The sequence below is a fragment of the Vulpes vulpes genome, chromosome 2, assembly GCF_048418805.1.
Source record: "Vulpes vulpes isolate BD-2025 chromosome 2, VulVul3, whole genome shotgun sequence".
In the NCBI taxonomy this organism is placed as follows: domain Eukaryota; kingdom Metazoa; phylum Chordata; class Mammalia; order Carnivora; family Canidae; genus Vulpes; species Vulpes vulpes.
The window spans coordinates 120,669,476-120,685,249 of record NC_132781.1 but is presented as its reverse complement, the minus strand read 5'-3'; the positions used below and the strand labels follow the sequence as shown (position 1 = coordinate 120,685,249).

Sequence of the window (15,774 nt, the reverse complement as noted above, 5' to 3'; positions counted from 1 at the left end):
GGAGTATGGGCTGAAGGGGGAAAGACTGGCAGGGACCCAATGATGCACAGCCTTATAGGTCATGCTAGGGTGTTTGGATTTTATTCTGAAGCAACTAAGAAGTTTTAAGAAAGAGAGTGGTGAGATTTTATTTCCTTTTTTTTTTTTTTTAAAGATTTTATTTGAGAGAGAGAGATAGTGAGAGAGCGAGCATGAGGTGGGGAGAGGAAGAAGCAGACTCCCCATTGAGCAGGGCGCTGACACAGGGTCCACCTCAGGACCCTGAGATCATGACCCGAGCCGAAGGCAGACACTTAACTGACTGAGCCACCCAAGCACCCCTTATTTCCTTAAAAAAACAAAAACAAAAACATTAATCACTCTGGCTGTTTTGTGAGAGGGTTATGTTGGGGGTGGGGTGAGGGGGGAGAGTGAGAAACCAGATATTAGGTGACATACTGAGGCTTGGACTAGGTTGGTGGTTTTGGAAATTTTTTCTCTTAAACATTTTATTTATTTATTCATGAGAGACGAGAGAGAGAGAGAGAGAGAGAGAGAGAGAGAGAGAGAGAGAGAGAGGAGAGACACAGGCAGAGGGAGAAGCAGGTTCCACGCAGGGAGCCCGATGTGGGACTCCATCCCGGGACTCCAGGATCATGCTCTGGGCCAAAGGCAGACACTCAACACTCATCCAGGCGTCCCGGTAGTTTTGGAAATAGAAAGATGGTGATTAATAAGAGATCTTTTAGCAATAGAACCTACATGACTTGCTGATGGAGGGAACATGGGAGAGGAGGAGAAAGGGCATAGTGACTCTGGGTTTCAGACTTTCCTAACTGGATGGAGACAGGTACCATTGAGTATACTGTCTGGGGGAAGATAATGCAGGTAGGATCGGTTTTAAGTTTCAGGTACCTCAGGTACCTATTAGATCCACAGTGGGGGTGGGGGGCGGTCAATGGGCTGTTGGAAATGTGAATCTGGAGTTTGGGGCCGTAGATAACTGCCTTTTCCGAGTCAAGGGCGTGGGCCAAGGTCAGATTGAGGGGAATGAGGAAAGGGTGTGGAGATCCTCAGGAACAGCGACAGGGCTGGCAGAACCTGGGGTGCAGAGCCTGAAAGGCAGGCCCTAACGGTGAGGAGGGTTTTCTGGGCCACAAAGCCCTAAACCCATCTCCCCGCTTACGTCCGCTCAGTAGACTCATTTAGTTTCTACTGGCCCCTGACATACGTGTCTCCCTCTGGGACTGGCTTCCTCCTGGCTCCAGGCAATTTTCTCACCACCACTCACGCGAGCTTTTCCAGTTCTGTGGGGATTTGGGAAAGGCCTGTGACCAACCCTGTTTCCCTTGTCAGAAGCATCCGCGCTGAGGCATCCAGTGACAAGTTGGCCACAGATTAAGTTCCTCCCCGCCAAGCTTCGCGCTTTCTCGTCACTCTTCGCGCCGGGACTGGAGATCTGCATATGCAAATGAGTGATTAGAAGTATAATTACGGGCTGAGTCAGTGGCTCTACTAGAAATAGAACCCAGGCGTCTCGACTCCGAAACTTAAGGTTCCCCTAGCGCGCAGCGGACGCGGCGTCCACTCGCCGGTCCCGACCCTTCCCGGAGTACTAGCAGCACGAGCCCGGGTTTATTTGGCTTCCCCGCGGCACCTCCGCGCTTCGCTGCCTTGCGCTTAGCCGGACCAGGCGTGGGCGGGACGGGGGCGGAGCTGGGCCAGGTCCGGGGCGGGGCTTTGGCGTGGGCGGGGCTTCCTCGAGTTCCGGAGTTGAGTCGCTTCCCTTGGCCGGCGCGGAGATGCAGCCGCCGCCCCGAAAAGTGAGCTTGGCCTGGGAATGGGGACTCCTGGTGGTCTGGGGGAATGGTGGGAATTGAGGGGGGCACCGGACCCGCAGTGGGGGACGAGGAGTTGTGAGGGTTCAGGGCCTACCCCTGAAGGAACCCAGGAAACACCCCAGTCCCTCCCCGGTCCCGCCCCCTCACCGCTCCCTGCGCGGAGTGTTTTTCTGTACCGGTGCCGGAGGTCTTCGACCTTTTCTTACCTCTACAGGTGAAGCCAGCCCAGGTGGTGAAGCTTCGCTTCCTGGAGCAGCTGAGCATCCTTCAGACCCGGCAGCAGAGGGAGGCGGATCTGTTGGAAGACATCAGGTACCTCCACGTACCCCCAACATCACATACCCCTACCTTCGCTGTTGCGCGTCCCGCCTCTCCACAAACAGACGTCGGTCGGAATCCGACCGGGGTGGGGGAAAGAGGAGGGTGAAGAGTTCTCCAGCCTCCCCATTCCTGGCCTTCACTGTCGGCCTGCCTCTCCATTTACCAGCTAGGACTTCCTAACCCAACACACAGGGAACCTTTCTCCACCCACTGACTCCACACCACTTCCTCTATTGCAGTCAGGCTTGGGGCAGAATCTCTTCTCCGTCTTCCAGATCTGTTGGAAGGCTGGAATGTATCCAGGCCCCCCTCAGTCCTCACCTCCAAACTCAGCGATGGCTCTCCAGGGGTGGGGAGGATCCTGCTGAGGCTCTGAGCAATGAGGTGAGGTTGTTCTGGGTTGCAGCTGCCTGAGGTGATCTCAAGGACTCTCTTCAAGTCTCATTCCCTCGCGGTGTACTTACACTTTAGGTCTGGCTCCCCTCTTCCTTCTGCCCAGGCTAAGGAGAGGATTGAGTGTGGGAAAGCAGGAGCAAACATTGACACCATGGTGCCCCTCTCATCTCCATAGGTCCTACAGCAAGCAGAGGGCAGCCATTGAACGGGAATATGGACAGGTATGTGACTCCTTTTTCTGGACTTTCCCTTTTGGTGTAGTCTCCTTCACAAACAGCATTGTTTCTCTGCTCATATCTCTCTTCTGGTCAAGAGGGAAGGCCTAGAGTTAGGCAGACTGGTGTCAGATCTCTCTTGTGCTACTTGTTGGCTGTGTGACTTGGACAAGGTACTTAGCCTTCTTGGCCTCAATTTCTTTCTCTGTACAATGGAAGTAATAATCGTAACTTCAGGTAGGGTTGCTGTAAGGATGGAATGAGTTAATGCACATAAATCACTTGGCAAAGTGAATGGCACATAATATGCAGCTGGTGAATGGCATTACTATACTCTGAAATGGCATTACTATACTCTGATTCCATATTCTCCCAGTTGGTGAGAGTCTTTGAATGGTAACTGGGTCTCTGATGACTTTCCCACCAGGCACTCCAGAAACTGGCTGGGCCGTTCCTGAAGAAGGAAGGGCATCGGAGTGGGGAGATGGACAGCAGGTGGGTCCCCTGGAAGGAGGAGTTCAGGGGGCCTAGAAGGGATGAAGAGCTTAACACCAGGAACCTATGGGAATGAAGGGCCAGTGAGGAGAGAGGATATGTGAGCTGCAGGTAGAGCTGACACAGCAGCCAGAGAGGAGCTGACCCAGCAAGGACACTGTGGGTGCAGGCGGAGGACATGAGTGATCCTTGTGGCTGAGCTAATGTGTTGATCGATTGATAGGCTCCCAGACAAGGGGGATGGGAAAGCACTCTGTCTCCTATGGTGTTGGGTTTGGGGAGGGGTGTCTCATGAAGCTCTGGAGTGCTCTCCTCCTCAACACAGACCTTCTCTGGAGAGAGGCAGGATGGTGTTTGGTGCCTGGCGCTGCCTGCTGGATGCCACCGTGGCTGGTGGCCAAGCCCGGCTCCAGGCGTCTGACCGATACCGTGACCTGGCAGGGGGCACAGGGCGGAGTGCCAAGGAGCAAGTGCTTAGGAAGGTATGGCTCAGCAGATGGGATGAAGGAAGGGCTGACTTGGGGTTGGAGGTGGTCTGGGTCAGGACTTTGTGTGTTCATGCCCCTAGGGAGCAGAGAGCCTCCAGAAGGCGCAAGCTGAGGTGCTGCAGTCTGTCCGGGAGCTGAGCCGGAGTCGGAAGCTGTATGGGCAACGGGAACGTGTGTGGGCCTTGGCACAGGAGAAGGCAGCTGATGTCCAGGCTAGGTGGGTCATGGAGATTTGGGAAGCCTGGCTAGGGGAAGGGAGCCAAGGCAACCATAGCCGGGCCTGGCCTTGACTCTTCTCCCTTGCCTGCATAGACTGAACCGAAGTGACCATGGGCTCTTCCACACTCGGACCAGTCTCCAGAAACTCAGCACCAAGGTTTGGGGGGATGTGGACATGAGTGGAGGTGGGAAAGAGGTGGGCAGGGTAGTCTAGTGGTTGGAACCCAGAGGCATAAATCTGAGAGACTGAGACAAATCCAGGCTTCCCTACATCCTCCGTGCGTGACCCTGGTAACTTGAGCTCTCTGAGTCTCGTTTTCTTCATCTGTAACATGGAAATACGTGTTTCTTTTTTATCCCTTTACTGTGCATTTGTTGAGCAGTCTGTGGAGTTCCTGCCTTCAGAGTCTGGTGAGGGGCAGATAGTAAGTTAAGAAACAATCAGATTAAGTGAAAATGAAACAAGGTGCTATGGTAAAGGATAACAGGGTGTAATTTAGAGAGAAAGCCTGTCTGAACACGTGGCCTGAATGTCAGAAAGGAGCCAGTTATGCAAAGATCTAGGGGAAGAACATTCCAGGGAGAGAAAATGGTGAGTGCAGAGGCTCTGAGGTAGAAATAGCTTTGTGGGCTTAAAGAACTGAAAGACAGCCAGTGTGGCTGGAGCACTGTGAGCAAAGGGACGAGCACTGTGAAGGAGGTCAGAGATTGCAGGGGCTAGCTCTTGGTGCACCTGGTAAACCATGGTAAGGAGCAGTGGGGATTTTATTTTTTTTTTTAAAGATTTTATTTATTTATTCATGAGAGACGTAGAGAGAGAGAGAGAGAGAGAGAGAGAGGCAGACACACAGGCAGAGGGAGAAGCAGGCTCCACACAGGGAGTCCGATGCAGGACTCGATCCTGGGTCTCCAGGATCACACCCTGGGCTGAAGGCAGTGCTATACCGCTGAGCCACCTGGGCTGCCCGGGGAGTTTATTTTAAATGGATGCAGATGCCACTGGAACATCTTGAGCAGGAGTTGCTGAGTGTGCAAAAATTTTAATATGGGGCCAGGCGCATAGTAAGCACTTGATAACGTGAGAATCCATTCTGGATCTGGATCGGTCTTGGAAGGACCAGGGCTTTCTGCTGACACCTGTTTTCTCCTCCTAGCTTTCTGCTCAGTCAGCCCAGTACTCCCGGCAGCTGCGAGCAGCCCGCAATGAGTACCTGCTCAACTTGGTGGCCACCAATGCTCACCTTGACCACTACTACCAGGAGGAATTGCCAGCCTTGCTCAAGGCCAGTCCCAGCCCAGATGCCCTGGCCTCTCAGTGGAGGGGTGGGGGCTTGTGGGAGGGCCTCTCTCCTTGCTTCCTACCACTGTCACGCTGGGTGGTGCTAGGGATGTAGCCTGCTTTGAGTGGGGAGAAGTTACATTCTTGGGTTCTGGTTTGGGTTCTGCTTCTAGCTGGCTGCATGACTGTGCAGGACACTTAGCCCCTCTGAACCACCTACTTGCCTCATTAGAAACAACTTCTACTCTGCCTACTTTATAAGACTAATGGGGCTCAGGAGGAGAGAATGGAAGTGAAAATGCTTTTTAAACTGTCAAGGTCTCTGCATACGTGAAGGCCTATTATTAGAAGGAGTAAAATGTCTCATTCCTTCCCTCTTTCCAGTTCCTCATGCCCATCACCCATCTAACCCTGGGCAGAAAGCCTATTTTGCAGTAGATACTGGAGGAAGGGTGGTGTCATTATCTTGGGATTCTCTCCAGGCCCTGGTCAGTGAGCTGTTGGAACACTTGAGAGACCCCTTGACCTTGCTAAGCCGCACTGAGCTGGAAGCTGCAGAGATGGCTCTGGAGCATGCCCGCCGAGGAGGACAGGCAACCTCCCAGGTGAGTGCTGTGCCCTGTAAGAGCTCCCCAGAGACTGTACCCTGCTCTTTCAGTAAAGACCATCCACTGTGTATCTGTGCCTTTTCTTCTCACCTGTTCTCCTTCCAAGATGGGCTGGTGATAGGCTTGGAGTGGTAACCAGTGAGTGGCTACTTTGACCTTTGCTATCCCCCAGGTAAGCTGGGAGCAGGATCTGAAGCTCTTTCTTCAGGAGCCTGGAGTATTTTCCCCCACACCACCTCAGGAGTTTCAGCCTGCAGGGACTGATCAGGTGAGACTTCTCTGTTCATTAGAACCAAACCAGATGTAAAGGTTTAGGCCTCCTCCCTCATCGTCCTTGTCCTGGCAATAACTTAGTGACTGTTTTAACTATGGAGAAGGGGTTTCAGAACTCTAGTTCACCTCTCTCCCACTAGTACACAAACAAATTTTATTCCACCTTTCTGGCCCCTCACTGCAGTATCCTCTTCCTCCTACCTCTGTCCCTCAACTCATATCCCATTTTTGGGACTCTCTGTGTCTCTGTGTCCACAGGAATATACACCTGTGCCCTCACTTCTTTGTCCCTGTCCCTGGAGGTTAGGACAGAGAGGACAAAACAGGAGGGGACTGTAGAGAAGGAGCAACATCAGGTCCTCCTTTCAGCATCTGTGTATATTGTTCATTCAGGTGTGTGCCCTGGAGTTGGAGGGGGAAGCAGGAAGCATGGCTGGGGACACTAGCCTGGAGAAAGAGGTTCAGCGCTGGACAAGCCGAGCTGCCCGAGACTATAAGATCCAGAACCATGGACATCGGGTGAGGTGGGGGGTGCAGGTGTTGCGGGTGGGCAGGAAGAGCTGAGAGATGGGGACCCTGGAATCAGTGGCGGATGTCATAGGGCTGCAGACAGGAGGGAAAGAAAGGTATTGTAAGCCAGTAGTGTGGCAGAGTAGTTAAAAGCACAGCTTTTGGAGCTAGACTCATCTGGGTTCAAATCCTGCTCTGTTGTTTCCTCATTGTGTAACCATAAGGGAGTGACTTAACTTCTCTGGACTTCAGTTTCCTTATCACTAAAGTGGGGCTAATAATACTATCCACCTCATGAGGAAAATTAAATGACATGTGAAGCAAGTAGCAAAGTGCCAGATCCATAGTAAGTTGTCCCGCAGAGTATTTCTACCCACCCTTGTTCTCTGCCTTTCCAACCAGGTGCTGCAACGGCTGGAGCAGAGGCGACAGCAGGCTCCAGAGCGGGAGGCCCCAGGTATAGAACAGCGGCTACAGGAAGTGAAGGAAAGCATCCGGCGGGCACAGGTGAGGCATAGCCTCTATTCTATCTGCTTGGTGGGGAGCAGGGAGGCTGGAGGTAGAAGGTGGACATGTTTGGGGTAGCTCCACTCACCGCCCAAAGGCAGGCCCATCTGTAGCCTTGATTGATTTCTCTTCCGCATGCCAGGTGAGCCAGGTGAAGGGGGCTGCCCGGCTGGCTCTGCTACAAGGAGCTGGCCTAGATGTACAGCGCTGGCTGAAGCCAGCCATGACTCAGGCTCAGGATGAGGTGGAGCAGGAGCGACGTCTTAGTGAGGCCCGCCTCTCCCAGAGGGACCTCTCTCCCACGGTGAGTGCCCTTTGCTCCCTACCCCTCTACACACAGGAGGGTAAAGGGTAGAACTCCCAGAGGAGAGCAGACCTTATAAAATGGGAATCACAACATTCCTATGTCAAAGATGTTGTCTTGAGGCTGGAATGAAATAAGTGTAATTTTTTGCATATTTTGCAGCAGATAGGGTTCTGAACGAACTTTTATCATGAATATAGAATGGCCCTTATGAACTAAGGTTCTAAGTATGGATTCTAAGTGGTTCAAGTACCAGCCACTGCGTTTACTGGCTGTGTGATCTTGGAAAATGACTTTCTGAGCCTCAGTTTCCTCAGTAAAACGAGGTGGGGGTGCTGGATGGCTCAATCAGTAAGTATCTGACTCTCAGTTTTAGCTTAGATCCATGATCTCAGGTAATGAGATCGAGCCTCAACATCAGTCTCCACGGTCAGTGTGGACTCTGCTTGTCTCTCTCCTTCTCCCTCTGCCCTGCCCCCCCCCCCCCCCCGCCGGTGCATGCCCGTATATGCCTGTGTGTGCTCTCGCTCTCAAATAAGTAAAGTCTTTTAAAAAAAATTTGAAAGTAGGTAAAACAAGGTGATAGATGATATAGTTATGCAAAATATCACTGGGTTATTGTGAAGTTTAAATAAGGTGATATACATAAGATATTTGATGTTGCACCTGGCACATAGTAAGCACTCAGTTCTGTAATTGTTGGTATTACTCTGCTCTGTGATTTTGCTTGTGGTGCATGGTGGACAGATGGGTGGTATCACCTTGGGGAGTGATCTACCAGTGTTCTTTAAGGGTAGAATGGAGGAGTGGGAGATAAAATTGGTAAGTAACAGTGAGCTCCACACTGTTATCTGTTCTTTGCTTCCTCCAGGCTGAGGATGCTGAGCTCTCTGACTTTGAGGAATGTGAGGAGACAGGGGAGCTCTTTGAGGAGCCTGCCCCTACAGCCTTGGCCACTAGGCCCCTCCCCTGCCCTGCACATGTGGTGTTCAGCTATCAGGTATCTGGTGGGCATGGGGGTGGGGATCTCAGTGGGGAGGAGACAGCCATGTCCTGAATTCTTCCTTGTGGGGGCCAGGCAGGGCATGAGGATGAGCTGACTATCACAGAGGGCGAGTGGCTGGAGGTCATAGAAGAAGGAGATGCTGATGAATGGGTCAAGGTGGGTATGGACCTTTGATTCTGATCTTGGTGGTGGGTGGGGGGAGGGTCAGGGGGAAGGACTTCTCTGTGGCTATCAAGGACCCAGCCAGCCAAAGCTAGAACCGTGGAGGAGCGCTAAGGCCATGGACTGCTGAGGCAAATCTGTTATCTGTTCACATTGCTGGGTGAATAGGCTCGAAACCAGCACGGCGAGGTAGGCTTTGTCCCTGAGCGGTATCTCAACTTCCCGGACCTCTCCTTCCCTGAGAGTGGCCACGACAGCGATAATCCCTCAGGGGCAGAGCCCACAGGTGAGAATGGGAAATTCTGGGTCAGGGGACCTTGAGTGATTGTGGCCCTGAGATGTCATGGTCCTGGGGCACTACTGCCCATCAACACCCCTCACCATCTCTTTCCGGCTTTCTGCAGCTTTCCTGGCCCGTGCCCTATACAGCTACACAGGACAGAGTGCAGAGGAGCTGAGCTTCCCTGAGGGGGCGCTTATCCGCCTGCTGCCCCGGGCCCAGGATGGAGTGGATGATGGCTTCTGGAGGGGAGAATTTGGGGGCTATGTTGGGGTTTTCCCCTCCCTGCTAGTGGAGGAATTGCTTGGCTCCCCAGGACCCCCTGAACTCTCAGACCCAGAGCAGGTGAGGCTTCTTTCTCCCTGGGTCCCCAGGACCCCCTGAACTCTCAGACCCAGAGCAGGTGAGGCTTCCTTCTCCCTGGGTCCCCAGGCACCTCTGGATTGAGCCTTCCACTCCAGGGAGGCCCCATATTCCTCTCAATGCCCCCTCCCTTCTCCCGGTTTACCTCCTATATTGTCTTGGACCTCCCAATCTCCTTTGGCTGGGCAGCAAAGAAGAAACCCAGGCAGTCTTCATGAGTTTGGTGATCCTACTTTAGTGCTAAATAAATCTGAGTTCAGATTCCCATTGCATTACCTTTAGCAGTGATATAACCTCTAAGCTTATTTCTTCACATGTAAACCAGGGGTAGTAATACCTACTTTAGCAGCCCAATTATCATGATTTAGTTATGAGGGTAAAGTCCTTAGCACAGTAACCCCCAGGAGGTCCTATTGGTACCTACTGATATAGCAGGAAGAGCCTAGAAGAGGGAGTCAGGAGAGCTAGGTTCTTTTTTTTTTTTTTTTTTTTTGGAAAGCTAGGTTCTAGTCGGGACTCTACCACTAACAGGCTCCATGCCTTTGGACAGATAGCTTAGCCTGAGTCTCATCGAGGTAAGAAATCATAAAAATCCCTACCTCATGGGATAGTGGTGAGGAATGAATGAATTAGAGTATGTGAAGTGCTAGCAATGTCTGGGACATAGCGTCAGTACATATTGGCTATTGAAATGTGTATCAGCTAAAGCCCCCACCTGGATATAAGCATCTGGCTGCCCTCCCAGTCAAGGAGTAATAGGACAGGAATTGAAGAGGAGAGGAGAGGAAAAGCTGGTGAAACCTTCCCATATACCAGGAATAACTCCCATGTGCCCCTTGTTCCCAGATGCTGCCATCCCCTTCTCCTCCTAGCTTCTCACCTCCTGTGCCCACCTCTGCCTTGGATGGAGCCCTTGCATCTGTGCTGCCTGTGGGTGAGTAAAGGGTACTGGGGGCCCTGGGAGGGGAAGAGATGGGGAGAAGAAAGGTTACACTCGGCTCCTCTTCCTGCCCTCAGGAACCTCCTCCATCAGGCTCACAGAAGCATGATGGTGAGAAGAGCTTGGGCTTTGGAGGGGAGGCAAGTGCATTGTTGAGACTTTGCCTGCATTGTTGAGACTTCCCAATGTGTGGGTTGGGGTGGGATGTTTAACCTGCCTGGGCCTTTACAGAGTAAGGTGAAAGGTCCCTACCTCACCTGAGTTGTTATGTGTTAGAAAGATGGGCCTAGCACTGTGCCTGGCACATAGTAGTACCATGCCTGTAGTAGCCATTTTCTCATGATTAGTTTACAAATTAGCCAGCGTTTCCCATTATTTTCCCACTGTGTATCTTCTGCCTTTAATGTTCTTGAATACTGCAAACACCTTGGTTTGTGTCATTTTCCTTCTTGGAATGTCCACTTTTTCTAAAACCTTCTGGTACTTTCACTTTCTTCATGGAGCCTCCCTGATTCCCGAGGTCCCTCTGAACATCTTCTGCACCCCCTTCTCCAGTACCTATAGTTCACTTTGAATGATTTAGCACTCAGTCATTCACTGTTTGTTGGCTTTTCACTATTGGGTTCCTGACAGCCATAGGGAATGGGGGTGCTGTGAATCTCATCTCCCCCTCTCAGCAGGTGCCAAATAAGTGTAGAGGGTGGATGGATTGATGGATTTTATGGCTCTGAGATTAGTGACTATTTGTTAATTCATCAAATATTTACAGAGTTCCACTCTCCTAAGTGCTGGAGATGCAGCAATGAACAAAACAAAGCCTGAAGAATGACTTGTGGTTCTTGTTTGCAGACCAAGACCTGGGCTGCCCTGCGCCCCTGGACATGATGGCACCTCGACTCAGGCCGGTAAGGGTCCCCCCTTGGAGGAGACTATGTCATTCTGCTTGTCCTGCTTTGTCTGCAGGGCTGAGAGAATGGACAGGGATAGCTCCAAGGAGGGTTCTGGAGCACTGACTGTGTTCCCTACAGATGCGCCCACCGCCTCCCCCACCAGTTAAAGCTCCGGATCCTGGCCACCCAGATTCTCTCACCTGAAGCCAGGGGGACTGCCATCCCCCAGTGATGCTGCTGTCCCATGATGTCAGAGACCACCCTCTCAATGATCTGGAGTGACAAAGCCAAAAGCTGGAGTTTCCCCCATTTCCACTCTCACCTCCCTGGGTAGAAACTTTCCCTCTCCCCATTTCTGGGGCTGGAACTCACTCCTTTCCCCCCCATCATACTTCTCTCTCTAGGGTTGGAACAACCCCTCTCTCTTCTGCCACTAGCCCACCTTTAAGGTGGTGAAATATCCTGAAATATCTGGGGCTGGAACCCGTCTTCCAAAGTCTTGAGTGGCTCCAGCCCATCCGTGTCTCCACCCTGGCTCTTTGACCCACCCCACTGTGTCTGTGACCCATGCCACTTAGGTTGGGAGCTGGGATAGGGGCGGGCCTGTCAAAAGGAGCTGGAGCCAGTATGCAAAACAGCTGTAATGGTCTGAGTGGATTTATTGACAGTGAATAAAGGGCACTAAGCCCAAGCCTGGGCCTGGGCCTCTTGTGCCAAGAGGGCAGGGGGCCTAAGGTGCTATTGCTTTAAGGGCCCACCGAGGGCAGGGTCCTGTTCCCAGCTTCCACGCTCTAGCAAATGGAGTGAGGTGATGGGGAAGGGGTCAGGCGGCCTGTTGGCAGGCAGGTGAATTGAAAGAGACTGAGGGGTGGGAATGGGGAAGACTTCTCCCGAGGTCCCCCAGCCTGAGACCATGCAACTCCAGGTGGAAGTAGAGCTGGTTCCTCAGCTGGGGAGCAGTGCAGTCCAGTGGAGAGGAGGGCCTTCCTGCCCACCCACCCCCTGGCCCTGCCAGCTGGTAGTCCATCAGCACAAGGAAGAAGGAAGCTTGGAGGAGAGGAAGGGTAACAGTTTTGCTTTCTATTCAGGATGTGTCTCAGCTTTTCCCCAAGGGCTGCAGGACCTTCCCTATCTCCTGGAACACATGCCCACTCCCCACCACTAGACCAAAGAATTTGTAGCAAAGGCCAACCCTCAGAGTACAGCAAGCTAATGGGCTTAGGGAGTCTAAGTAGGGGATGGGAGGATGACATTATCCAACTTGGGGCCGGGGCAGACTCACCTCACACACCCCCTGCTCCCCGTGGTGGGGACACCTGTGAGAGAGAAGTGGTCAACAATGGGAGAACAGGATGTGGGTCATAGCCGTGATACCTCTCCCACACCCAGGGTAGGAGGCAGTGAGAGCTGAGCTCACCAGAGCCCTGCCCATGTCTTCATACCTGGTGATCTGAGGTGTCCAGTTTGCTTGGCTGTCCAATTGCCTCTTGACTGGCCAGTCTTGGGCTTGGGCCCTTCCCTCCTGCCCCTCGCAGTGGCTCTGGAGAGGCTCTAGGGTTCCCCTCAAGTGCACAAGGGACTAGGCTGCCATCTCTGAGTCCTCCGTTCTGCACTGGGGGACTGGCGAGGGCTGGGGGCTGTGGCCTCTCAGGGGGCCCACTCTCAATGGCAGATATCCCTGCCCTGGGCTGCCCTCCCCCAGACCCCTGACTACCCCCTGTGTCCTGCCCTCCACCAGACCCCCAGCTCCTGTCCGTGGGAGAGCCATCACGATGCTCATGTAGCCCATAGCGCTTCTCAATGTGTGTCACCCGGAACCTGAGAAGGGAGGGAACATTGGGGCTTAGGACAACTCAGAGACTGGTAGGCTTCCCTTCAACCAGAGACATCCTGGGTTTCCTGGCCACTTCCCTCTGGTCTACGGTGGGGGAAACCTCCCCAGATTGTGGAGCACATTATACAGCCTGACTTCTGCTGTAGCTCATAGAACAGAGCTGGGGCCCACCTTTGGAGTCAGGGGCCTGATAAGTGGGGATCCCACCTCAAACTCCCTTTCTCTGGGGCTTTCTATCCCCACCTGCCTACAGAGAACACGGTAGTCTCTCCAGGCCGAGGGCGGCTCTTTCCTTCCTTGGAGCGTCCCTGACGGACAAGTGGGGGCCTCTTGTTGCGGCTGCAGTGGATGCAAGGGGCTGCAGAGCCCAGATGCACTGTGTGATGATGGGAAGGGGCTCCATCTTGCAGGCTGGAGGTAGCATCCACGCTGGACAATAGGGAAGAAGGGGGCAGGAGTGACGTTACCGTTTCCTTTCCATTTGCTGTTGTTCTTTCAACTTCTTAAACCCCTAGATGCCTCACTTTCCTCAGGCCCTGGCACTCTTGTATTTATCGAATAAACATGATATTAAGGTTTTAGTGGTCATGTGTTTTTCTTCCCAGGGCTGTTTGCTAAAAAAGACGGCAATGTTTAACCCAAAGAAATGGCACAAGGGATAAATGTTAGGCTTGATGATATCCAGATGAGAAGTTTGGCTTAAAGGACTCAGATTTGTACAAAACTTCTGTTTTCCTATATAGGTTAGCCAGCTTTGCCTTCCCCCCAGCCCCAGACATGCGAGGAGATTGGGGAAGGATTGTGCTGGAGGAGAGGGTACTCTCCAAGGCAAGCTAAGTCATGCTGGCCCTTATTTCCAGCTCACCTGGACAGCTGCACTGTCCCTTCTCCTTCACTGTCCCCCAGCATCTCCTTCAAGGCCTCAGCATTGGCTGAGGGGAGAAGGAAAAGAGGGAGTCAGTGGAGGTGGAGGTCAGGGCAAGAGAAAGTTGAGTGGGGGTTGGAGAGAGTAAAGGGCCAGCCTACACCCACCTTCATTTTGGATGATGCAGCGAACAATCCTCTCTACTGTGTCTTCATTCATGTCATCGTCCTCAGCTGAAGGATGAGAGGTTGACAGGGAAGCAGGAAATGAGTCAGCTTTGGATGGCTATTACCTGGTGGCTTCTGTGGCTTACTGCTCAAGACATGTCCCTTTGTCTATTTGTCATCATGCTGGATGTTAGCATTTCAGGGGCCAGGACAGAAGAGATGGGAAAGTCAGTGGGAGCCCAAGACTACCAACAGTGGACACTTCCCACCCATGCTGCCTTTTCTATCATTGTTTACAGGGTGGTGTCATCCCACTTGCTGACTCAAGAAAGGACCATTAAACCTCTTGAAGGCTTGGTTGGGATTTGGCCTGGGTCTGTTGGCTAGGAAGGCAAAAAAAAGGTGTGGGGTGAAGGGTATGGGAGAAAGGTGACTGAGCCAGATTCTAGGCTCCTCACTCACGGGGCTGGAGCTGGGCATCATCAGGCTCCGAGCCCCTCGACGTGCGGCAGCGGTAGCCCTTCTTCTTGAGCACGTGGCAGATCATGAAGCCTACGAGGCCCATGAGGAAGAAGACCAGCACAAGCAGGAAGAGCATGTATAGCCCATGTTGGGGCGGCTCCAGGTCAGGCTGTGGTTCCGACATGAGGCCCTGGGGGACGAGCGCGGGCCAGGGCGCCTCCTGGGGTTAGGGGGCTGCAGCTAGGGACTGGGGGAGGGATAGGAATTCGGTCCTCAGGACCCGAAACCGACGAGCCTCTGAGGTCCGGCCCCACTCCCCCTACCCAACCAAGGAGCTGTCCGTGCCAGGGGTGCTGGTCCGGGGCAGGGGTGCCAGACGGCGGCTGCGCAAGCCCGCTTCCACGACCCTGATCCTGCTTCCCCGACGCCCAGAGCGTTCCCCTTTCCAGCTTGTCCTGCGCTTCCGTCCCTCCCAAGGACACTGCAGAGCGAGACGGGACGGAATTCTCAGGCGGCCGGTGCAAGAATCGCGCCTGAGTCAGCGTCCGCACCTCCTCCGCGCGGGCCTGAGCCAGGCCTCGGCAGCCCCCTCCCCTGCCTGTATTCCCGCACGACGCCACCCTATTCCCTTCCTCCCATCCTCACCACCTGGCCCACTCGGTACCGGTGGTTTGGTTCTGGCTCCGGCTCCGGCTCGGGTTCCGGCTCCAGGGACGTCCTAGTCCGGCTCAGGGCCCCCGACGCCCTCCCGGCGCTCATCCCTTGCTTCCTCCCCCTCCCCCCTTCGCCACCTCACCGGCTCCGGGCTCCGGCTGCAGATACCGGTGCCGCGGCAGGCGGGGGGAGGGAAGGATGAAGAGGGATGCGGGCTGGTTGCGAGCGGCGGCTGGCTCGGGACAACTCCGGCTGTGGGAAGGGGATGGAGATGGGGGTGGGGGGCGCCGCCGCAGCTGCCCTGGGTTCCCAAATGCCTCCGCCAGTCGCCAGCCGCCAACCCGGGACCAGGGGGCGGAGCGCAGGTGTGCGAGGCGGAGAGCGAGAGGCTTGCGCGCTTGTGAGCGCAAGTGTGGTGCGCGCGTGACTGCGCCGTCCCCCGCCGCCCCCCTTCCGCCCCCCCGGGGGAGTGTGCGGCGCCGAGTCTGGGTCCGGGTGGGGAGGACAGGCAGTCAGAAGAAAGCGCGCTCCACTGGTCTATCCCGCATGTTTGGCGCGGCTCCTGTCCTCAGATGCCTCGGTCGGGTGGGTAGCCGGGAATCTTCCCCGCGGGCAGGGGAAGTTGGCTTTCTGCACCCGAGAGGGACGGCGTGGCCGGGTCTCCGGGTCTCCTAGACCTGCCCCGTTTGGGGCAGGTGGATGGACGAGACGGCTCA

At 54.0% G+C, this 15,774-nt stretch overlaps 2 protein-coding genes across 15 annotated transcripts; one reads left to right on the top strand and one right to left on the bottom strand.

Annotated features, from left to right (window-relative positions):
• Nucleotides 1-457: 457 nt before the first annotated feature.
• RELL2 (RELT like 2) lies at nucleotides 458-15,741 on the bottom strand. Of its 8 annotated transcripts, XR_012000002.1 has the most exons (12): nucleotides 15,069-15,741; nucleotides 14,750-14,885; nucleotides 14,405-14,651; nucleotides 13,943-14,008; nucleotides 13,776-13,842; nucleotides 13,154-13,339; nucleotides 12,519-12,894; nucleotides 12,359-12,392; nucleotides 11,277-11,349; nucleotides 2,463-2,641; nucleotides 2,027-2,115; nucleotides 458-1,438 (listed from the first exon to the last, which is right to left on the bottom strand). XR_012000002.1 is itself a non-coding variant. In XM_026018099.2 (9 exons), the coding sequence occupies exons 3-8, from the start codon at nucleotides 14,586-14,588 to the stop codon at nucleotides 12,360-12,362; spliced, it is 912 nt and encodes a 303-aa protein (XP_025873884.1). In that variant the 5' UTR covers nucleotides 14,589-14,651; nucleotides 14,750-14,885; nucleotides 15,069-15,741; the 3' UTR covers nucleotides 11,718-12,123; nucleotide 12,359. The 8 variants fall into 8 exon arrangements, 5 of the variants coding, with proteins under 5 accessions (XP_025873884.1, XP_072605929.1, XP_025873869.1 ...); XR_012000000.1 differs by having other exon boundaries at nucleotides 14,405-14,885; XR_012000001.1 differs by lacking the exons at nucleotides 458-1,438; nucleotides 2,027-2,115; nucleotides 2,463-2,641 and adding an exon at nucleotides 10,780-11,151 and having other exon boundaries at nucleotides 14,405-14,885.
• On the top strand, nucleotides 1,427-13,491 carry FCHSD1 (FCH and double SH3 domains 1). 7 transcript variants are annotated; one of them, XR_011999999.1, is made up of 21 exons: nucleotides 1,709-1,802; nucleotides 2,035-2,132; nucleotides 2,713-2,758; nucleotides 3,180-3,247; nucleotides 3,594-3,729; nucleotides 3,816-3,952; nucleotides 4,048-4,111; nucleotides 5,109-5,237; nucleotides 5,716-5,838; nucleotides 6,014-6,109; nucleotides 6,508-6,633; nucleotides 7,027-7,131; nucleotides 7,274-7,435; nucleotides 8,307-8,435; nucleotides 8,514-8,597; nucleotides 8,772-8,889; nucleotides 9,008-9,228; nucleotides 10,093-10,180; nucleotides 10,264-10,297; nucleotides 11,036-11,091; nucleotides 11,215-13,491. XR_011999999.1 is itself a non-coding variant. In XM_026018042.2 (20 exons), the coding sequence occupies exons 1-20, from the start codon at nucleotides 1,782-1,784 to the stop codon at nucleotides 11,278-11,280; spliced, it is 2,094 nt and encodes a 697-aa protein (XP_025873827.2). In that variant the 5' UTR covers nucleotides 1,427-1,781; the 3' UTR covers nucleotides 11,281-13,491. The 7 variants fall into 7 exon arrangements, 3 of the variants coding, with proteins under 3 accessions (XP_025873827.2, XP_025873832.2, XP_072605928.1); XR_011999998.1 differs by having other exon boundaries at nucleotides 10,264-10,326; XR_011999997.1 differs by having other exon boundaries at nucleotides 3,573-3,729.
• Nucleotides 15,742-15,774: the final 33 nt, after the last annotated feature.

Bases quoted from the DNA above. Each gene is read 5' to 3' on its own strand.
- FCHSD1 (XM_026018042.2), top strand. From the start codon at position 1,782: ATGCAGCCGCCGCCCCGAAAA. The intron at 2,759-3,179 runs GTATGTGACTCC...CTTTCCCACCAG, and splicing joins TTGAACGGGAATATGGACAG to GCACTCCAGAAACTGGCTGG. The intron at 4,112-5,108 runs GTTTGGGGGGAT...TTCTCCTCCTAG, and splicing joins TCCAGAAACTCAGCACCAAG to CTTTCTGCTCAGTCAGCCCA.
- RELL2 (XM_072749828.1), bottom strand. From the start codon at position 14,588: ATGTCGGAACCACAGCCTGACCTGGAGCCGCCCCAACATGGGCTATAC. The intron at 13,340-13,775 runs GTGAGCTGGAAA...CCTATTGTCCAG, and splicing joins GGGACAGTGCAGCTGTCCAG to CGTGGATGCTACCTCCAGCC. The intron at 12,393-12,518 runs GTATGAAGACAT...TCTCTCTCACAG, and splicing joins TGGACACCTCAGATCACCAG to GTGTCCCCACCACGGGGAGC.